Below are 24,876 nucleotides of genomic sequence, written 5' to 3'. Positions count from 1 at the left end.
CTGATATGGTGCCCTGATTTTGATCCCAAAATACGGTTGTAAATGATCCCAGCCGAGGAAGAAGGGTCTCATCTAGCGAAACGATCAGTTATTTTCATTAAAAAAATACAATTTAAAATCTCAAATGCTTGTCTTGTCTTGCTCTTCCCGACCTCTTTCTTTCCGGTTCATGACAGTTAGGGTATGTTGAAAAACTCTCATCAATCTCATGTTCTCCCTATTCAACCTATATCACTGTTTTACCTTTTTTGTTAAGGGTGTTTGATCTTCTTTGCACGTGTAACTTTGCAGAGACTGTGTCGGTACTTCTGCAGTGATGTAGGATGATTTTGAAATGTTTTTTGAAGTTGAGGGAGAAAATATGATTGGAGTTTTTTAACATACCCTAACTGTCTTGAGCCAGAACACACAGAGTTCAGGAAGAGCAAGACGAGTGTTTGAGATTAAAAAGTATTTAAATTGTATTTTTTTCATGAAAATAACTGATCGTTTCACTAGATAAGACCCTTCTTTCTCAGCTGGGATCATTTACAATCGCATTTGGGATCATCTGAAGCCACATTTAAACTGCATTTTGGAAGTTCATAATCGGGGCACCATATCAGTCCATTATATGAAGAAAAATGCTGAAATGCTTTACAACTGAAGAAAGAAAGACATGAACATCTTGGGTAACAAAGAGGGTGAGTAAATTATCTGTAAATCTTCGTTCCAGAAGTAGACTTCTCCTTTAAGACTGGTTTTGTGGTCCAGGGTCACATATAAGATAGTTGATTTTTATTTGAATATACTTTAAAATGTAAGTTATTCCTGTAATGCAAAATTGTATTTTCAGCATCATTACTCCTGTCTTCAGTCTTTTGCTGATTTGCTGCTCAAGAAACATGATTATAAATGTTGAATAAAAACATTTTTGTAGAAGCCATTTATATTTTAGCCATACATATCTATCTATCTATATATCCATCTATCATACATACATACATATTTTAGGATGATTTGATGAATAGAAAGTTCGTGAAATCACCATTTAATTGAAACGGAAATCTTTTCCTACATTATAAATGTCTCTACTGTCAGTTCTGATCAATTTAATGTATCCAAACAATAAGTTTAAAGGATTAGTTCACTTCCAGAATAAAAAAATCATGATAATGTACTCACCCCCATGTCATCCAAGATTTGTTGAAGAAAGTTGAACTTTTTTGAAAAAAAACATTCCAGGATTTTTCTCTACATAGTGGAATATATAGTGAAAGTCCAAATTGCAGTTTCAGTGCAGCCTCAAAGTGCTCTACACAATCCCAACCGAGGATTAAGAATCGTATCTAGCGAAACGATCGGTCATTTTCTAAGAAAAATACAAATTTATATAGTTTTTTAGTTTCAAACGTGGATGATTAACGTGCATGATTATATAATGCATGAAGTTGAGCTAGTGCAAGATGAGCATTTGAGGTTAAAAAGTATAGAAATGAAAATTTGTTTTTGAAAATGATTGAGTGTTTCGCTAGATTAGACTCTTATTCCTCAGCTGGGATCGTATAGAGCCCTTTGAAGCTGCACTGAAACTGCAGTTCGGACCTTCAACCCGTTGGGCACCATTGAAGTCCACTAAATGGAAAAAATCCTGGATGTTTTCCTCAAAAACCTTCTTTTCAACTGAAGACATGAACATCTTGGATGACATGGGGGTGAGTAAATCATCAGGAAATGTTTATTCTGGAAGTGAACAAATCCTTTAGTTTTTTTTCTTTTTAAGCCCCAAACTTTTGAACAGTAGTAGATCGCAGGACAAACTGATACTTACAGTTTCCTCCTCTTCTCTCATGGCAGGCATGGTGCTTATGGACAGGTTGATGGCTGTTATGGTGACGAAAAGCACCGACAGGCAGGCGAAGATCTTCCCCGGCAGGCCGGAGTGAGGCTTCTCCACCATGTCTCTTAGTTTTCCCATCCAGCGGCCGAGACGAGACTCCCTGGCCAAACCGCTTTCGCTGTCATCCTCGTCATCCTCGTCCTCCTCCGCTACCCTCTCTAGCTCGTCGCACTCCTCCACACGCTGCATGAGGCGTCGCCGGCAGCACCACTCCAAGCTTTCCTCCGGGACGCCCCAGTACAGCAGCTCTTCTTGGAAGGACAGGGCGCACATCTCGCGCAGAGAGCGCAGCTTCCCGGCACGCAGGAAGGTGAGGATGGTCCGGAAGGCGCAGGGACTGCGGTCGAAGAAGAACTCGTTGTGGACCACGTCGTAGTCGTCGCACACCCGCATGATCTCGTCAAAGCTGCTGCACAGACGCAGCTGGCCCAGACGCGAGAGGGGGAAGTCCTCCAGCGTGGTCCACGGAAGCTGGTACCGCAGGCCGCCCACATTGATGATGACGTGCAGCCGCTGGCCGCAGAAAGGCAGGTTGCCGTTGTCGTCCGGTTGGAGTGCATCGGTGAGGTTGGGGTCAGTCAGAGGCAGTCGTTGTGCCCGTTTGTAGTAAACGCCCTTGAGGGCCTCTTGCTCATGGATGGGCGGTGCGTTTAGAGAGGTGTCCGAGGTGCAACTCAAAGCGCTGTAGTCATAATCCGAACCATCACCTGCCAGTAAAGTCATCTTTCACCTGGCCACCTCCACCTCAGCGGCTGTCACATGCCTGTAGTCCAGCGCTTCCTCTCAAAGAGTGACCTGCTCTATGAGAGAGAGAGACGTCACTTTAGTGATCAAAGTATTGAGGCCTGTTTACACTAAAACAGAAAATGCTAACTGTATTTGCATACACACTGAATCTGTTCATTGAAGCACATGCATAGTTCTGTTGTTTGCTTTAAATAGTCAAGCTTATTAAAACTGGAAGGATTCTGATTGGTTGTCAATTCATCAGCTGGAAAACATTGTTCTAAAAGTGATTCAGACAATATTGTTTTTCTGTGTCGTCACTGATATGCAGTAGTTGTAGAGTGGACTTCACTATTCTCATAGAATTAGAATAACTTTATAATTTTACTTCTAGTTATTGCTTTTGGTGTGAATGGGCCTTTATGAATAATGTTAGTTTTATGGCAATTTTATAAACTCTGACAAACAACTGAGTGATTCAAATTCCTGGTCATTAATTTTTAAAGGAATATGCCATGTTGGATAAAAAAAACTAAGGTTAATCAGAGGCATTTTTTGGCATAATGCTGATTACCACAAAATAACTTTGAATCATCCATTGTAAAAACAAACAAATGAACAAAAAAAAAAACCTATTAATTCAAAGAAATTCAACAGTTAATGAGTTATGGGAAGTGTTTTTTCATCCTGGTCTAAAAAAAATCTAATACATAATATATAAATTAACAATATAATTATTTAACATAATTAATAATTATGAAAGAATATAATTACTTATTACAAAAAATAAATAAATCTGAATTTAAAATAAATATGAATTTAATAAATGTATATATAAAAAGTCTATTTAAAATATAAATTAAATACAATCAAATGCAAATTTATCTATCCATACATCTATTCATCCATTGACATATCCATCCATCCATCCACTCATCCATCTACCTACCTATTTATCCATCCATCCACCATCTATCCATCCATCATTCCATCTATCTATCCATCCATCTTCCATGTATCCTTCCATTTATATATTCATCCATCCATTGGCCTATCCATCCATCCATCCATCCATCCATCCATCTACCTATCCTTCCATTCATCCATCCATCTACCTATCTATCATCCATCCATCCGTGTATCCATCTATCTGTTCATCCATCCATCCATTCATTCCTCCATCCATCCATGTATCCATCCATCCGTGTATCCATCTATCTGTTTATCCATTCATCCATCTATCTACCTATCTATCATCCATCCATCCATCCATCCATCCATCCATCCATCCACCTATCTATCCATCCATTCATCCATCCATGCATCCATCAACCTATCTATCATCCATCCATCTATTCATTCATCCATCCATCCATCTATCTATCCATCCATTCATCCATCCATGCATCCATCAACCTATCTATCATCCATCCATCTATTCATTCATCCATCCATCCACCTATCTATTCATCCATCCATGCATCCATCTATCATCTATCTATCTATCCATCCATCTATCTATCTATCCATCCATCTATTTATTCATCTATCCATCCATCCACCCACCCACCCATCCATCCATCATCCATCTACCTATCTATCCATCCATGCATCCATCTAACTATATATCATCCATCCATCCATCCATCCATTCTTCCATGTATCCATCTACCTACCTATCTGTCTATCCATCCATCTGTTTATTCATCTATCCATCCATCCATCCATCCATCTATCTATCCATCCATGTATCCATCCATCCATCTACCTATCTATCATCCATCCATCCACTCATTCATCCACCCATGCATCCATCTAACTATATATCCATCCATCCATCATTTTTTCATGTATCCATCCATCCATCCATCCATGTATCCATCTACCTACCTATCTATCCATCTATCTATTTATTAATCTATCCATCCATCCATCCATGTATCATGTATCTATCTATCTATCATCCATCTATCTATAAAAATGGAGGTTACTGTGAGGCACTTACAATGGAAGTATAGATAATTTTAAGAGATTTAAAAGCAGAAATATGATAAAAATCATAATTTTATAAAAACACTTATAATCATTTTTCTGCTACAGTTGGAGTATTCTTTCATCTTTAAATTTGTCATTTTTACAACCATTTTAGTGTTTATGGCAATGTATTCCTAAAACTGGAAATACAGTATTATATTTATTATGTATATTTTGTGGCTGTACTAATGAAATGTACTTGGCTCTATTCACTTCCACTGTAAGTGCCTCAGTCTTTTCTTAATGAAAAAAAAAGCTTCAATTAACTTTTTTGATTGTCAACACGAGTTCTGCTGATTAAGTTTACAGTAACCTGCTCTGATCCCGGAATATTCCTTTAAAAAATGACTGCACTAAAATGTTTGTGGCATTATACCAAGCAAATCCATTTTAGAACAAACAAGCCCCATATCAAACAGATGAATGAACACAGGCACTAAAAAGAAAAACCCATCTGGAAGAGGTAGCGAGACAAAGTGAATGCCATTACAATACCGATGACATCACTCATGTCCCTCTTCCTCTGTAATGCACTATAAAGTACTTTCTAATGGACACAAACCACCCGGGTTCAGCTGATCAATAATCAAGCCGTCTACTTTTTGGGCAAGACTCTGCGATTTAGGCCTGGTGCTATTTCATCCACTACCTTCAAACTTGCAGTTCTTGTTTTTCACTTTCATCTGCTGTTTTTAGGAGCATCTGGGAGCTTTAGATAAGATGCTTTATGTTGGGACTTTTTGCGTGGGACCTGCCAATGAATGAACCCTTGCGAAACAAGTGAACAGAATATCTTGGCATGCAACTCCCTAGCCTGTGATAGCCCGCGACAGGAAGCCTTCCCGTCCAAGTAAGAGTGTGAAGATGAATAACTCAAGTGCTTCCAACACCTCTTTTTCAAACTCGTCTCAAACATTTACCTACACAACAAGTGTAGTGTTTTGAACCTTAGACACCTGTCTCGCAATGCCGCAATGCGAACAACAGTCTAAGTAATAAAACGAAATGATCTGGTTCAATATCTCACCAGTGAAGACATTCACCTCCCAGACAAGGTTAGGCAGAATTTAGTAGCTCCTTGTTACTTTGGGAAATTGAATTGAATTGGCCACTTCCCACAGTAAGCTGAACTTGAATAAGAAGAACTAAATTTATTTCAAAGAAAATCTACACAGGTAATGCATTGTAGAAAGTATTGTCCCACCCTTTGAAAATGAAAATGAAAAATAATTCATAGTTTACAAATTTTGCTTTCTAATTAAAAATTACAGTGTCATTTTTATTGTCTATGTTGTTTTTTTATTCATTTTATTTCAGTTTTAGTTTGTTATTTTAGTTATAAAATGAGAAATGCTGTTTTTGCAACTAGCCTAAATTTATATATATATATATATATATATATATACACTTTTTTGTTATTGTTTTTTATGGTTTCATTTCAGTTTGTTAAGTCTAACAAAAAACAGAAGCGAAATATAACATATATATTAAATATTATTTAATAATATATTGTTGATTATATATTTAATCAACAGTATATTAATAAATAATATATACATTTTCAATTATTATTCATAACATAACATTATTTATATATATATATATATATATAAACTCTCTAAAAACTTATTTTTAATTTTTATTTTAAATTTTGTTTTTTTTTTGTAGTTTTTATTTGTTTGTTTTAGTTATTTTAGTTAATCATGTTTTAAAACATTATATATATATATATATATATATATATATCAGTTTTTATTTTTAATTATTTCTCATTTTATTTCAAGTATTGATTTTTGCTATTGTTTTTTATGGTTTCATTTTAGTCAGGAACAAATGACAATTTAAGCTGATTAAATATATAATATATAAAATTACAAATATTGTTAATAACATCATAAAAATATAAAAAAATGTATATATAAACTCTCTAAAAACTTTATTTTTTCTTTGTTCCAAACAACATTCATAGTTTACAAACTTTGCTTTTATAATTAAAAATTACAGTTAATTCTTTTCAAATGTCTATATATATTTTATATTTTTATTCCAGTTTGTTTTAGTTATTTTAGTTAATTGATAAACAATTATATATATATATATATATAATTGTTGTTATTATTACATATATAATATACATATTTAATTGTTTATATATATATATATATATATATATATATATATATATATATATATATAAAAATTACAATACATTAATATCATTGCATTAATAACAAAATAAAAAAAATATAAAATATATAAATATATAAATAACAGAATTACTAAAAATAAAATTAATAAAAGCAAAAAAGTTAAACTTAATATATAAATAAATACAGATACATACTTTTTGTTGAATGTGAATTCATTTGAATTCTGCTTCTGTCTTATATCCCATCTGCTACTTCATTTCAAATTCTGGAATTCATTTGGAATTTAAATCATTCTCAAATCAATTCGGAAGGCGCACGACGCTGCTCCCAGATGCTTTAAACCCTCCATGGCCAGTGTCCAAACTAATTAAATCAATTACCATGATTAAGCTGTAATGGGTTCACAAGTCACAAATTAGTGTCTGCAGCCCTGTGTGTTCAGGCACCAATCAGGGGCCAAGATGGGAGCCTTCGGGTTGCTAAAATCAGGAAGCGTGTGCGTCACTGCATGCTTATTAAGCACCTGCACTGTCAGTCGCCACCAGATAATCATTACGCTTGGCCTTTTGTTTCCGACCTGTCAAATTAAGCGTGCGCCAACCGATGGGCTGCCGAGGAACGTCCGCTGCCTTTATCTTTAGCACATGCCGGCCTTTATTTTAAGAAGGGTTGAGTGTCAAAAAAGGAGTGACATGAGAATAAGAGAATGAGAAGAAGGTGAAAGGGAGGGGTCAAGAAATTCCGCATAGAAGAGGTCGGGAATGGACGTCTTTGGAAAATAGCAACTGGTGGCTTTTTAAGTTGACAGGCAAACACCAGCTGCCAGTTTTCAAAGATTGAGCAAAGACAACAAAAGCATACATGAACAGTGAACCAGAATTTAAAAATTTCCATCATTTCCTCACCCTGATACCATTCTAAACATGCATAAAACAAAAGAAATTCTAAAAAAAATAAAAAGGATTTTCCATAAAATATAATTAAAATTAAAGCATACTGTCTGCAATATATTAGTTATAATAAAATAAAATAAAATAAAATAAAATAGGGTTATTTAAAACAAAATTAAAATAAAAAAGTGCAATTAAAAAAAATAGAAAATAGAAAAGAATTGTTTATAATTAAAAATATAATTTATATATTTTATTATGTTTTATAGACCTTACAGACAGACTACTGTTTTCCACAACCCTGTTTTATATTTTATTTTGTTTTAGTTTATTGCAACTAATATAATTTAATTCAATTTTATGGAAAACTTTAGTTTTTTCCACATAAAACAATTTTTGTTTAAAACAATATTTCTGTAATAATTTATGTAATTTAAATATAAAAATAAAAAATAAATTTAAAAAAGTGTAATTAAAAAATTGTACATTAAAAAGAATTGTTTATAATTAAAAATAATTAAGAATATATATATATATATATATTTTTTTAAATTATAAACTTTTCTATTTTTTTAATTACACTTTTTTATTTTAATTTAAGTTTTATTTTATATTTAAATTACATGAATTATTACATAAATAATTTTGTAAACAAAAATTGTTTTGTGTGTATTTCTATGAATTTCAGTTCATTTTAATTAGACTTCTTTGGATTCAAATTCATTTCTGGAACTGAATTGGGATTTAAAAATGTAAAAAAAATAAATAAATAAAAAGTAGCATTAATATAATTAATAACATAATTACTAAAAATAAAATTAAGAAATATATAAAAACACAAACATTCTCAAAACATTTCCAAATGATGCACAACACCCATGGCCAGCTAAATCCATTAAATTTCCATAAAAGCAAGACCAGTCAATATTCCATATGACTTTTGTGTTGTATTGCAAATGTTTATAAGTCATACATATAGTAGTTTTGTTGGTTATGAGACCGTATTTGCAGTTACTGACATCAAATCTCTTCTTGATGTGCTACATTTGGAAATGTGCATGTGTGATTTCTGGTTCATAATTCTTATTTTTAGTCTTCTCATTTAAATCTAAAAGACTTGGAATACAGCAAGTTGTTAGATGGACTTGTTGTATTGTGTGTTTGTGGTGCTTTTGTCACTTAAGTGCAGTATTTCATTGTTCACATTGTTTTTGTCCCATACATTCTTCAGGATTTCTCATCCAAAGAAGAAAGAAAGTCAGTGGGTTTGGAAGAACAAGAGGAGGAGAAAACAATGACACAGTTTTCTTTGTGGTGAACTATTCCTTTTAAGGAACTACAGTACAGATGGACAGAATGGAAAGGAGCGTGCAAGAAAAATGGAGGAGAAGAGCAAACCTTTGAACCGCAGCGTTGGTAACAGTGAGTTTGAAGCGTATATATTTCTCTCTGACGCAGCGAGATCACAGCTTTGCTCCAGGGCTTTTTCTCCAGATTGCCTCTGAGTCACAGGACTGTGATTCTGGCAGTAACACGCTGAGCACACTTTCCCAACCTAACAGCGCTAACCTCCATCACATAGAAAAGTGAGCGCTGGGGATCTGAACCCTCTGCTTTCAAAGAACAGCTCGTCCAAAAATGAACATTTTGTCATTTACTCAACCTCACATCTTTCCAAACCTGTATTTTTCTTTCAAACGTAAAACATATATACTAGGTCTGTCGTTTTAACATGTTAATTTAAATAATTAGCTATAGAAAAACAACGCATTTAAATCACGGAGGTCATTTGACATTTCATACAGTTGATTGGTGACAAACTTGATGCGGGACAACAACTGCTTGATGTAGTCTAGCTCAACTGTGACCCTGGACCACAAAACAAGTCATAAGGGTAAATTTTGAAATTGAGATGAGAATAAATAATCTTTCCATTGATGTATGGTTTGTTAGGATTGAACAATATTTGCCCGAGATACAATTATTTGAAAATCTGAGAATCTGAGGGTGCAAAAAAATTAAAATGTACTAATCAAAAATTAATTTTGATATATTTACTGTAGGACATTTACAAAATATCTTCATGAAACATGATCTTTACTTAATATCCTAATGAGTTTTGGAATAAAAGAAAAATCAATAATTTTGACCCATACAATGTATCGTTGCCTATTGCTACAAATGCATCTGTGCCACTTATGGCTGGTTTTGTGATCCAGGGTCACAATTTTCAGTGACAATATTATCTATAAAGCCACATCAGAACATCTCAGAGCAACACAAAGCAGTGAGTTGTTTCTGAATGAATCTGTGTTTTGAACGAATCTGTTTTGAACGAATCAGGTGAACCAATGATTCATTCATAAAAAGAGCCATTAACATTGTTTTTTTTAATGAATCAGCTGTTTAAATGAAAAGCAGGTTTAGTTTCTTATTTGGAGTATCGTTTCATTAAACCAAACTATTTTGGTTATCACTGACTTCAGTTGTTTAAATCAACACGAGGGTGAGTAAATAATGACAGAATTTCATTTTTAGGTGAACTATCCCTTTAATACGCATTTAAAACCCATTCATCTCATGGCGTTATTTGTGACCCTGGACCACAAAACCAGTCTTAAGTAGCACGGGCATATTTGTATCAATAGCCAAAAACACAATTGTATGGGTTTTTCTTTTACGCTGAAAATCATTAGGATATTAAGTAAAAATCATGTTCCATGAAGATATTTTGTAAATTTTCTACTGTTAATATATCAAAACTTAATTTTTCATTTCATTCACATCAGTAGAAGTACAGATACTCATGTTTAAAAATACTCTGGTAAAAGTAGAAGTACTGACTACTCAAGTTAAAGTAAAGAAGTATAAGCTCTGACATGTACTTAAGTAAAAAGTACTCATTAGTACTGCCTGTTTTAGTGTCACACTGGTATCTGGACCTCAAGTCATATTGACACATTAATACAAATAATTTGCATTTAAAATTTTGTTAGCTAATAAATGTATCAAGGCTGAACAACCACCATGTAGAACAGGGCAGGACTGGGACAAAATTTCAAGCCGGTGAAATCTCACATTCATCCAGGCCATCTCATACACCCACAACAAATTCTGAACCACCTATTTTTTGTATGGCCATCACATTTAAAAAAAAAAGGTTTAAAACCTAATAATTAAACAAAATAATTAAAGGTTCTCTCTTGAACTGCACCTTCATTTTCCTTTTCAGTCTCAAGTGTTTACTTTTTGTCCACTAATTTTCTTGTACCTGTCCCTTTTCCCATCAGCCATCTACTGTTATGAACAGAACTGTCTCCACCTTCTTGCAAAACAACCACCTCATTGTATTCTGTTTGCAATAACATAACTTTGTTATTTCAATTTAAAGTAATCACATGACCATGTGTTTTTATCGTAAAATTATTAAAACTATATTTTCTATGCCTAAATGTCAAAAATAGTACAATAATAATTACATTATGACGATATCTTTACATAAAAATTCTTATTCTGAACATGTTATTGCATTATCATGAGTCATATTTTTCTCTTATTAAAATTAACAATGTTATTTGATTACAACCTGTTTTAATTCACAACCATAATTTACTATAAATTGGTTAGACTATGGTTAGTGTAGCAAAACCATGGTTAATTTGTGGTTACCATGGTTTAACTGTAGTAACCATGATTTTTGGTTTTAATTTTCATAAGGGTTGTGTTATTACCTGCTCTAGCTCCCTCTAAACGTATTATGAAATGATCTCTTATAACATTTTTTTGCTAAATGACTACTGTAACTTTACAGTAGATAAAAATGATGCCCTTTTACATACAGTATTTTGAGTAATTGTAATTTAGTTTACAGTATTATTAATCCTCTGGCTGCTACTGCTAAGAGTTGCTAGCACTTAACTAAGTAAACAAAGACAAAACTACAGTAGTCTATTTACAGATTAAACTGACCTGCACTTGAAAATCTGGTCAATAGTTTTGCCGCTCAGATCCACTCCATTCTCGAGTCGCTCGCATTGATTGCTCTGATAAAAACTGTTTGGCGGAGATGCGGAGCGTGTGTGCGAGCCGAATCGTGTTGCTTGTACACGCTAACCCATTCATGATTTAGAGATTCGTAATCGAACGGTGATGCACCAAATGCAGATTAAACTAAAGTAACGAGCCTGTTTTGAAAATGTAAGAAGTAGAAAGCAGATATTTATGTAAAAATGTAAAGAGTAAAAGTAAAAACTAAGTCAGAAAAATAAATAGTGAAGTATTTGAAGTATGGTGGGGCACAACCTAACACTTTTTGAATCTCTCAGTTTGTGTAAATCCACGTGGGGTTCAGAGTATAATTTTTTTATCCGCGTTATTTTCACACTTGTCTAGTTCAAATATGTCGCTTCGTTTCATAATTACAGTGCGTACGTTTTTTTGTTATTTACCTCAAAACAAAGGAAGTGAAAAGTGACAACATGCCCTGTAGCTGGGGTATATTGTAACATGTGAGGGGCACGTTGTAACACGACCATATGACAGCTTAAAATGTTATCTGATTGAATAAAACAAATATACACGATAAACTAAAATATTTTGTCAAGAACATAAAATGATCATTTTTAAAAAAATAAAATAATGGTGTTTTTTAAGAATTAAAAAAAGGCTAATCTTTGAGGTTCACAATGAACACATTGCAACCATGCGTGGGGCGGCAAAACACAGCTATACAGTATAGTTGAAAACAATGTGTGCAAATAGATGAAACACATTCAGACATTCAGAAAAACACTCCCCTCCTCCAAACACAGCTCTCATAGAACACAAGACACATAAACGAGCCAAAACACTTTACATTTCTTGAAATAATAATTTATCAATAATTTCTTTATCTTTATTCACCTGTTTCTTGTGGTTTCTTTTTAAAATCCATAAAAGTAAATTAAGTTGCTAATGTCATAGAAAAGCATAGTTTAATAATAGCGGGGCAGATTGTAACGCAGCGTTACAACGTTCCCCATCAGCGCTACTGGAATATAACAGTGGTTAGTGTTTTCTGATGGTTTGCCGAACATTAATAAACTATCTAAACTGATACATAACAGACTGGAGATTAAAATAATAGTAGATTTGTCTCATTTTAAATGAATACTAAAAACTGAGATGAAAAACGTCAGCCAGAAATGTACTTTTACTATGGTAAAATAAATATTCAGCGACATCTTCAAAAGGCTTTTGAATTTTGGCGCACTTTTTTCTCTGTATAGTGTTGCTATGACAACTAGTAAACGCCGTAAATTTGGTTACGCTAGCGTGTGTGGAAATATTAATACCATGCGTGTTACAACTAACCCCGCGTTAGGTTGTGCCGCGCTCACCCCTATTTGTACTCAGTTACCTCCCATCTCTGACTACCAGAACTACAAATGTCTGTGTATAAATAATATAATGATGCTGTCATCTTTCTGAAGACATTTTTAACCCCCTGTAACTTGACTCTGAATCTAAGGTAAATATTGCCTCTACAAAATGGTGGATTACTCAGTAAATATTCATCCATGACATTTAATATTTTGGCTTTCATCACTATACATGTCTATCTTTACTCAGAAAAAAATATTAGCAAAACAAAAATGTAAGCTTTTTTGAAATTTGGTTGATTTGACACGGAACGACCCAGATAATAAAAGGATCAAACATCTAAGATTTGAATACTTAAATGCTTTTTCACTGTGGGACAGCAGTTTGCACCAATTCTGCAGAATGTCCCATATAAGAGAATGTCCAAGCTGCTGTTTTCCAAACATGATTTTCAAGGCTAGTTCATGAAGTCATCACAAGGAAAAGTGGCATTTAAACAAAACTAGTTGTTCCTCAATTTTCTGTTTGATGACTGAGCTACTCGAGCAGACTAAGAGAGCGGTGTGGTAATGTGATGTTTAGTATGCGGAGCACAGGAAGATTACAGGAGTCGCTTATTTACATTGCTGGATTTGGTAACTGTTGAAAGGCACGAATAATCATACTGTGACAGCCAGAGAAAATTACTCAATGGGAAAATTGCTTGTGTGTTTAATACACTCAGTTGTGCAAAATTTAATGGCAACGGCCTCCGTGCTGCTTCTGATATTACAAAAAACCCATCTGGATCTGATATCATAAGGCAAAATCTGACAAGTTTCATATCAGCCAGAAAGACTTACTTACATGAGCTGTGAACCATTTAGGCTATCAAAACGTACATTATTTTCCAAATGAATGCATTATCATTGAGTATTTGAGTTTGTGTGCATATGTGCGAAAGCTTAATGGCAGAACAATAACTTCAACCTCAGTGTTGTATCTTGTCAAAGTGATGGATAATAAGGGGAATATCTCCTGGCTGATTTGTAGGAGGCTTATTGAATTATCTATTTGCATGTTAAACATAACAGAAGCCAAAGCTTTTCTCACACACAATAAAAAACATCCTCTCTGTGCTATAAAACATCAAAACACATTGTAGTTAAAACAATACGGCTGGCTAGTATATTAAATATTCATGATGATACTGTACATACTTGATCATTTTGACGGTGATACAAAATTGAGCACCGGACTTAATTTAAATCAGCATATTAGAATGATTTCTGATGATCATGTGATGCTGAAGACCAGAGTAATGATGCTGAAAATTCAGCTTTGAAATCACAGGAATAAATTACATTTTAAACCATATTCAAACAAAAAACAGTTATTTGGAATTGTAATAATATTTCATAATTTAGTTGTTTTTTACTGTATTTTTAATCAAATAAATGCAGCCCAGGTGAAACTAAAATTTCACCACTGATGAAAAAAGTGTCACTTTGGGTGAAAAAAGGGTCTGGCAAATGCATAAATGTAATTTTCCCCCAAATTTATTCTTATTTTCTATCATTTCCATAAACATTTTTATAGTAATATTTACCACCATTAATTTTCGTAATTATATGCAAGAGTTTTCCTCAAAATATAGTTTACAGTACTAAATAGCTAACTGAACTGCCAAAAATCATTTTTTATTTAATTCATTCATTTTAATTCATTTTAAAATATACTGAAATGCAAAACAGTTATTTGAAATTTAAATATTTCATAATGTAGCTGTTTTTACTGCATTTTTAATAAAATAATTTCACCCTTGGTGAAACTAAAATGTCACCATTTATGAAAAAGTGTCATTTTGGATAAAAAGGGTCTGCCAAATGCATAAATGTATTTTCCCCCCCAAATTTATTCTTATTTTCCATTATTTCCATGAACATTTTTATAGTGATATTTACCACCATTCATTTTCGTAATTATAGGCAAGAGTTTTCCTCAAAATATTGTTTACAGTACTAAATAGTTAACTGAACTGCCAAAAATCATTTTAATTTAATTCATTAATTTTAATTTATTTTAAAATATGCTGAAATGCAAAAAAAAAAATGTTATTTGAAATTGTAATAATATTTCATAATTTAGCTGTTTTTACTGTATTTTTAATCAAATAAATGCAGCTTTGGTGAGCAAAAGAGGCTTCTTTCAAAGACATTTAAAAAACCTACCAACCCCATACATTTAATCTATGTAGGTAAATTTATTTTTATATTATGTTTTTAAATAAAAATGATTATATATCATGCTTTCTTGTGCTAAAAACACCAGAAAACCTTATTTTCAGATTTGTAATCTGCTTTGTAAGGCACTAAATATGAATTCATAAAGAGATTTGTATTAAATTCATCAGTTGGCTGGATAAAAATAGAATTTTTATCTACATCACCCAGATCCTGCTGAACAGCTGGTAAAGTATTCTGATGTCAGTGTTGTGCATCACTTCCATTATATTCAGCATCATTATGTTAACTATTTTTGTGCACTTTAAATCCCCAAATGCTCGCCTGTTATGATTAAGCAGGGAGATTCATGTTTTGGGTGATGATACACCATCCTCCACTGCTGCCTGGTGAGAGCTCTTGGCAAACGCGCCCCACCCCGTCCCACGCATCTCATGCTCTTCTGGTGCCGCCCACCCATCGTCTATGGGGTCCGGTCTGCATCCTGCAGATCTGCGTCTCTAGGACTTCTGCTCCCTCAGATTGATGCATCTGTGGCCGTCTGACTTTCCCATCATGCCCAAGAGTGGATTTGTCAAAGAGATGCGAGCGGCAGTTTGTCTGTCACCATCAAATTGATCTGTTTGTTTTTCCCGTCACTGATGCACTACAGAGTTTGAGATGAATGTGTAAAAGAACTTCTGTAACAGACACTTCTGTACGGCGGGATTCACATTTACAACCTTCCAGTCATCAGTTTATACTGGGATGTTTTTTAAAGAAGTTTCCTATGCTCATCAAGGCTGTATCTATTTGATTGAAAATGCAGAAAAAAAAACAGTAATTTTGTGAAATATTATTACAATTTAAAATAACTGTTTTCTATTTGAATGTATTGTAAAATATAATTTATTCCTGTGATCAAAGCTGAATTTTCATCATCATTACTCCAGTCTTCAGTGTCACATGATCCTTCAGAAATCATCCTAATATGCTGATTTATTAACATTTTTGGAAACAGTTGTGCTGGTTAATATTTTTAGGACTTGTGATACTTATTTTCAGGATTCTTCGATAAACAAGAAGTTAAAAACAACAGTGTTTATTCAAAATAAAAATAAAGTGTTACAATATACGCTACTATTCAAAAGTTTGGGGTCAGTACATTTTCTCTTTCTTTTTTTTTTTTTTTTAAAGAAATCAATATTTTTATTCAGTGTTAAATTATGTGTTGAAGTGATAGTAAAGACTTATATTGTTAGAAAAGATTTCCATTTTAAATAAATGCTATTCTTTTGTAACTTTTTATTAATGACACCGTCAAAGACAAAAATATCACAGGGTCCAAAAAAATAGTAAGCAGCACAACTGTTTCCAACATTGATAATAAATCCGCATTTTAGAATGATTTCTGAAGGATTATGTGACACTGAAGACTGGAGTAATGATGCTCAAAATTCAGCATTGTGGCACAGAAATAAATTATATTATAAAGTATATTAAAATATATATATATATATATATATACACACACACACACACACACATTTTAACATTAAATTTTATAACAATTTCTAATGTGTGTGTGTGTGTGTGTGTGTGTATGTATGTATATATATATATATATATATATATATATATATATATATATATATATATATATATATACACACATACACACATACATACACAAAAATGTCCACATGTATTATAGTAAAAAGAGAAATGGATTTGTGAAAATGTGCTCCAATATCATGAAAAAACATAAAAAGATAATATTTTGAAATTTTACAATTTTACGTACATACATACATATATACGCACACACACACACACACATATATATTTATATATATATAAATGAAAATTACTTATATACTCCTTTATTTTTCAGAGTAATATTTTTTAATACCAAAAATATTAATTTTTAAGAAGGATTTGCAACCACTTTTACTTCCATAATGACACATATTTTTATATTAAAAAATACTAAATCTAAAACGTCACCGTTAATGAAAGAGTTACTTAGAATGAAAAAAGGGTCTGCCAAATGCATAAATGCAATTTCCCCCCAAATCTATTCTTATTTCCTTTTATTTCCATAAACATTTTTATAGTCATATTTACCACCATTAACTTTCTTAATTATATGCAAGATTTTTGTTTAAAACTTTGTTTACAATACTAAATAGCTATTTTAACTCCCAAAATCATCTTTTAATTAGTATTTTTGTCTTGTTTACTAGTTAAAATATCAAAAATGCTTAAAGTTCCATTAAAAAAGCAACACATTAGATATTAAGACTTGTTTTCATAAACTGTATTGAATTTTATCTTACTGCACTAGCAGATGTTTGCACTTGTTTACACTTAAAAGAAATCTGACAGACTTGCAAAGATACATACAGAAAACAAGCCTTAATATCTCAAGTAAACTTATTTTGTTGGAAGGATTTTTATATTTCAACTTGAAAGCCAGGCATACGCTGCTCTTTTTTTGCAGTTCAGCTACTGGTTATGATCAATGATCAAATGTTTGGATAAAAGCTTACTATTCTTTCAAATAATATGCACTGTGCACAAGACCAAAAGTGTGTTGACAAAGTAAACAGGGTCAGTTTTGCCTTCACAACCTTTAAACAACACAAAGTGCCAGACTTAAAGATTATCGCTCATTATTATAGTTAAAATGACTCACACCACAGATTATTGAGTTTCTCAAACGTAGGCCATCTGGAAAAACCACAGCTCTCAGCATGAATGATCTTCCTTTACCAAAAACACGCAGTATGAAGGAACAAAACCACATTCACTACATCTCCACGAGCAGAACATGACTGAATAATGCTGCTCTCTCCTCATCTGTATCTCTGACACTTGTAGCTCGCGGCAGAGAATATTCCCCGCAACAGATCGGCGGGGACGCAGTAAGTACACCTCTTACACCGCCTCTATGTACACAACACATGTTCAACATCGGGATGTTCAGGTCCAACAGCGCCTGCAGCTACGCTCGTATCGTAAGACATCTGCTTACATCAACTCGAACGCGAATCGGAGAGAAAGAGAGAGATTTTTTTTTTTTTTTTTTTTAGATGTAAGTGGGTGGATTTAATAAATCGCTGAATATATTGAAACAAGAAACATCTTCGGGCTATAATTGCTTTCTCTTCCTCTCATGTGTCCACCGTACATAAAACAGTCTCTGGGCTTCACAGTGGTTCAGCAAACCTCTCCATCTTCTCACTGTACTTAACCTTTGCCACAGCACTGTTTCTATTCCTGGCAGGTTTTTTAGCACACCACCGGCAGAGAAAGGCTGATGCACGGCAGTCTGGCGTGCCAAAATATCTGAATTTGTGTTCGCATTTATGCTCCAGCAGTGGGGTCATCCTGATCTCCATTTCTGCACTAATGCATCTGTTTATGTATGGATGCAGGCATACATTGACAATATGCTCACGATGCAAACCTCCTCGTGACTGATTTCCATCACACTGTTAGGTGACTCAAGCAGGAACATGTTTAGGTCATATGTCACTTAAAAAAAAAAATAATAAAAAAAAAAAAATAATAATAATAAATTAAAAAAATATATATATATTATTATTATTATTATGATTATCATTATTATTATTATTATTAATAATAAATGACAAAGCACACAATGCCAAGTTTTAATAATGTAATTCTAAATAAATAAATAATGTCACTTCAAAAAATAAATAAAAAAATAAATACATTATTATCGTTATCATTATTACTATCATTACTATCATTATTATAACAAATGACAATAACGCACACAATGCCAAGTTTTAATAATGTAATCCTAAATAAATAAATTACATTTAAATTAAATAATCATTATCATTTATTATTATTGTTGTTGTTATTATTGTTATTTTGACAATAATAAATGACACAATGTCAAATTTCAATAATGTAGTCCTAAATACATTTAAATTAGATAAATTATCATTATAATTTATTATTATTATTATTATTATTATTTTGACCATACTAAAAGGCACAATGCCAAGTTTCAATAATGTAATCCTAAATAAATTATAAATAAAGAAAGTCACTTAAAAATAAATAAGTAAATAAATAAAAATAAATAAATAAATAAAAAATTAAATACATTTTCATCATTATCATTATTACTATTATTTAAAAAATAATAAATGGCAGTAAAGCACACAATGCCATGTTTCAATAATGTAATCCTAAATAAATAAATATATTATTATTATTAATTTTATTTTGACAATAGATGACAATAAAGCACACAATGCCAAGTTTCAATAATGTAATGCTAAATAAATAAATAATGTCACTTAAAAAAAATAAAAATAAAATAATAATAATAATAATAATAATAATATATATTTTAATAATAATAATAATAATAATAAATATATATATATTTTTTTTAAGTGACATTATTTATTTATTTATTATATACTGCCATATATATATATATATATATATATATATATATATATATATATATATATCTCATCATTACCATTATTACTATTATTATTTTGATCCTAATCTTATCTTATCTGATCTTAATCCTAAATAAATAAACAAAAATAAATAAAAATTAAATAAATTATTATTATCATCATCATCATCATTACTATTATTATTTTGAAAATAATAAATTACAATAAAGCACACAATGCCAAGTTTCAATAATGTAATCCTAAATAAATAAATAAAATTACTGTAATGCAAAAAATAGTGTTTTATCAAGTATTTTAAAGTATACAGTATATTTTACTTTTTGTCAAGCATTCAGATATGGTGGAAGTATGTGTTGTACTTATAATTTATGCTCATTTAAAATATAGCATGTTTTAAAATATTCATACACATTATACAATATTAATAAAAATGTAATATGAATCTTCACAGAGAGAATAATGGAAAATGGCAAAAAAAAATTCCAGATGTAATATGGTGAGAATACTTTGTGTGGAAATGTGGATTAAATGCCATGAAAATAAAAAAAATAAATACAAATAAATATTCTTAACTATTTGTTAAATATTAGTATTCTTTTTGTAATTTTATAGTAGCATTTTAATATTATATGATTATAAAAACTTCTTTTTTATACTTTAGTATATTATATATATTAGTTTAGATTAGATTAGTTAAAACTACTTTAATGAGGTAATAAAAGTTTGTACTGCACATATATGAAGACAATAATATGAAAATGCTGCAAAAAAACATTGGTCAATTAAACACATTTCATGTTTTCTTTCATAAAATATATTATTTCTTAAATATTATTACATATTATGATAAGTTTCATCATTTTATAACAGTATTTATGATATTATTATAAAATTATACAAATTAAAATTCTAAAAAATACTATAAAAAATTATAAATGAAAGTATAAATGTCAGGCCATTTTTATCAGGTCATTAATTTTTTTTTTTTTTTTTTAATAAAATCACACATATTTGAAGACATTAATCAGAATTAATTCAAAATGATATACCTGTACTTAAAATTCTTACATCTCTAGCAAATTACTATTTTTAATTTCCCAAAAAAGGGGCAAAATTTAAATGTTTTGGGGCCTTACGAGCAAGAACACAGCTTTTTCTGCTTCTTTTACTCATTTCTTCAATATTCTGTTTCATGTTCAGCGGGATCACAGGACCACGCGTAACTTCAACATAAATTACGTAACGATTACATAAGGATTAGTCCAGCAGTTGTGTGTATTACCACACATTTTCAAGCAGGTATCATCTATCTCCCGTGTGTGACACCACCAGGCCGACCTCAGTAAGTAATCTCCATTATGCCCAAGTACTTCCAGGGAAGGAAACCGCAGCGGCCCGTAACGGAAACGCGGGTGTCAATTTGAACAGTGTCACTGCTGCAGAGCGAGCGCTTCCATTAGCCGGACCGCAGGGGGACCACAGCTGGAGAACATATATTCAAGAGCTACAAGAAGCTGCTGTACAACTGAAAATGTGTTTGAAGGAGGACGGAAAACAAGGACAGACACATCCAGCGTTATTGGATAGTGTCTGCGTAGCAGAAAGCTCTTCATCTGATGAGATAGATTGAAGTGCGTGGGCTCTTATCAAACTTCAAACGAGAGGTTTGAAGGTGATGAATTTGAATAGTGAATAGATGAAAATGAATAGTTCAGCCGAAAATGATAACTTGCTGAAAATGTACTCACCCTAGGGTCATCCAAGATGTAGATGAGTTTGTTTGTGCATCAGATTTGGAGAAATATAGCATTACATCACTTGCTTACCAATAGATCCTTTGCAGTGAATGGGTGTTGTCGGAATGAGAGTCCAAACAGTTGATAAAAACATCACAATAATCCACAAGTAATCAACACCACTCCAGTCCATCAGTTGACGTCTTGTAAAGTGAAAACATGCATGTTTGTACGAAACAAATCCATTTCTTCAGTGAAATCTGAATCAGGAGAGAAATATGCACAGATCAAGCACCATTTACAAGCCAAAACAGCTCTAAGCAAATATGTAGGTGGATTTTGATGTGAGAGGACAACAGGAAATTTACTTTTTACACTGTTATTACGGATAAAATGAATCAAATTTAGGCACATCCAACATTTTTTTCTAATCGAATATGCTCTCAGTCAAAAATACGTCACATTATAAAAGTAAATGAGCTCTGAATGCCATTTCAGGACTTTTATAAGAGGTTTTAAAAACATTTTATTTATTCCCCTAAAGTTAGTCAACGTTTCTTGATGCAAAAACGGCTCAAAACGTTTTTATTTATTTATTTATTATTTTATTTTATTTTATTTTGACTTTTCTTGAGAAAAGTTTTTTTTTCTTTTTTTCTTAAGAAATTAATACTCTTTTTTTGGCAAAAACACATTAAACTGATCTAATAAGAAAGTGATAGTAAAGACAGTTTTAATGTTACAAAATGTTTCTATTTTAAATAAATGAAATCCATTATAATGTTAGTCAACGTTTCTTGCTACAAAACTGGCTTTTATTGCAGTTACGATTCAAAAGTTATTTATTTATTTAGACTTTTTTTGAGAAAAGTAGAAAAAAAAATCTTTTTTTCCTTTTTTGTTAAGAAATTAATACTCTTATTTGGCAAGGACACATTAAACTGATCTAATAAGAAAGTGATAGTAAAGACATTTTTAAGATCTTTATTATAATGTTAGTCAAGGTTTCTTACATTTTAATGTGGTTATAGTTCAAAGGTTATTTATTTATTTATTTATTAGTTTATGACCTTTTTTAAATAAAAAAAAAAAAAAAAAAAAAAAAAAAACTTTTTTGGCCAGAAGTAGGGGTCGACCAATTATCAGTTGCCGATATTGCTGATATTATCGGGTGCCGATATTTTTATGGTTATTGGTACCGATGATTTTCAAAACCAATTTGCCGATACAATAATTTAAAAGCATTTAAAGAAAGTTTATGCTAAAGCCCTTTTTATCCTTAATTTTGACATTAATTTTCATTTTTACACCAGACATATATATTGGTTCAAAATATCGGTTATCGGTCTACTTGATCTGTAATAATCGGTATCAGCATCGCCCCTGAAAATCACATATTAGTCAAAAGTGATGGTTTAATGGTAAAACACCTTAATGTTGGCTTTGTTTGTTACAAACACAGCTTTTCTCTTTAACTGATGAACTGGAGTGCACATTACTTGTGGATTATTGTGACTGTTTGGACTCGCATTCTGACGGCACCCATTCACTGCAGTGGATCCATTGGTGAGCAAATTATGCTAATGCTAAATTTCTCCAAATCTGTTCTGATGAGGAAACAAACTCATCCACATCTCAGATTGTCCGACTATTAACTATTCATTCATCAACAAAAGCACTCTGCACTAAAGACACTAAAAGCAGGGCAGCTAAAGCTTGAGCTTATAAACGCTTCTCATTTCAATAATAATAATGCAGTTAGCAAATCTGCAGACTCAACATCATTCTTTAATTAAACATGGTCGCTACCTGCGCATATAATGGTATATGAGAAGACCCCTAATCATAAGCTCGGCAAACAGGAAATGACCATTTATAATAGCTATATCCTGACCGGAGCACACAATTACACTGCACATAAAGGTATGAAAAGACATTAACCCTGCTCATTAAAAGCAGCCCTTTTGCAATACACATGTAGCTGATGAAGCCTTTTGTCATTGTAAATCACTAGAGCTTTCAGGGACGTGTCCTTTGAACTTGAAATTGCAGTGTGAGGAAATAAAACTGGCCCTTGAGCTGGTTTTCAAGTCACAATTGACCCTATTTTCTCTATTAAATACACTTTCCTGGCCTTATTGTGAGCGTTTAATCAATCATTCATAACAAATGTCGGGTGGACGTCAATCTCATATTTGTAACCCTTCCCAGACCACTTTAAACGAACAATTAGTTTAAAAAATGAATAAAATTAAGTCACATCCAGCATTTTCCCTGGTTTTAATGTGCTCTCACTCAAAATATGTAACATTACTGAAACAATAACAAAGTAAAACTGAAATTAAATTAATAAAAACCACATATTATTATTAAGAATAATAATAATAATCACATACTAAATTACTAAAATATAAAAACTTTTACATTTAATTTCTGCTGATTTCCAAGACAACATTTTTCATTTTTATTTGATGTACTACATTAATTTAAAGTAAACCTAAAATAAAATGAATAAAAAACATATATTAAAAATAACAATAAAATACAACAATAATAATAATAATATCATAATAAATAAAATAAACATACAACAAAATTACAAAAAAAATATATTAAAAAAACATTTTATTTCATCTAGTTTCCAAGAAAACACTTCTAATTGTCATTTGATGTTCTAAAATAACTGAAATAATTAAATAAAATGAATAAAACCCATATATTAAAATGATTAATAATAATAATAATAATAATAAATAAAATAAAATAATAAAAAACATACAAAAAAATTACTTATATATATATATATATATATATATATATATATACACACAAAACTTATTTTATTTCAGCTAGTTTCCAAGACAACCTTTATCATTTTCATTTAATGTACTAAAATAACTGAAAGTAAAAATAAAACAATATTAATAAAACCCATATATATTAAAAAACCACTAAAAACAATAATCATAAATATAATAATAAAGGTAATAATAATAAAACGCACAACAAAATTACAAAAATATATATAGAAAAATGTATTTTATATCTGCATTTTGTATTTTCATTTGATGTACTAAAATAACTGAAAGTGCAAATGAAATAAATTAATAAAACCATTTATAATAATAATAATAATAATAATAATAACAAAAGAGTATAACAACATTACCAAAATATACAAAAAAATGTTTTTATTTTAGCTAGTTTCTAAGACTTTTTCATTTTCATTTGATATACTACTATAACTGAAAGTAAAACTGAAATAACATTAATAAATACAATAATAATAATAATAATAATAATAATAATAATAATAATAATAAAATAATAAAAAAAAAATAACTTACAAAATAACTTACATAATAAATATATTAAAAAACTAGTTTCCAAGACAAAATTTATCATTTAATTAATAAAAAACAAT

General features: G+C 31.3%; 1 protein-coding gene across 2 annotated transcripts in view; it reads right to left on the bottom strand.

Moving 5' to 3' along the window:
- Positions 1-24,876, bottom strand: part of kcng1 (potassium voltage-gated channel, subfamily G, member 1) — a 42,465-nt gene that overhangs the window by 9,767 nt on the left and 7,822 nt on the right. Inside the window, exon 2 of one of the 2 annotated variants that reach the window (XM_051095697.1) lies at positions 1,811-2,679. In XM_051095697.1, the coding sequence (XP_050951654.1) occupies positions 1,811-2,602 (792 nt within the window). In that variant the 5' untranslated portion in view covers positions 2,603-2,679. The remainder of the gene's footprint in view (positions 1-1,810; positions 2,680-24,876) is intronic. The other variant, XM_051095698.1, reaches the window with a different exon arrangement.

This window comes from Labeo rohita, chromosome 23 (genome assembly GCF_022985175.1).
Source record: "Labeo rohita strain BAU-BD-2019 chromosome 23, IGBB_LRoh.1.0, whole genome shotgun sequence".
Taxonomy (NCBI): Eukaryota; Metazoa; Chordata; class Actinopteri; order Cypriniformes; family Cyprinidae; genus Labeo; species Labeo rohita.
This window is presented reverse-complemented; position numbering and strand designations above follow the sequence as displayed.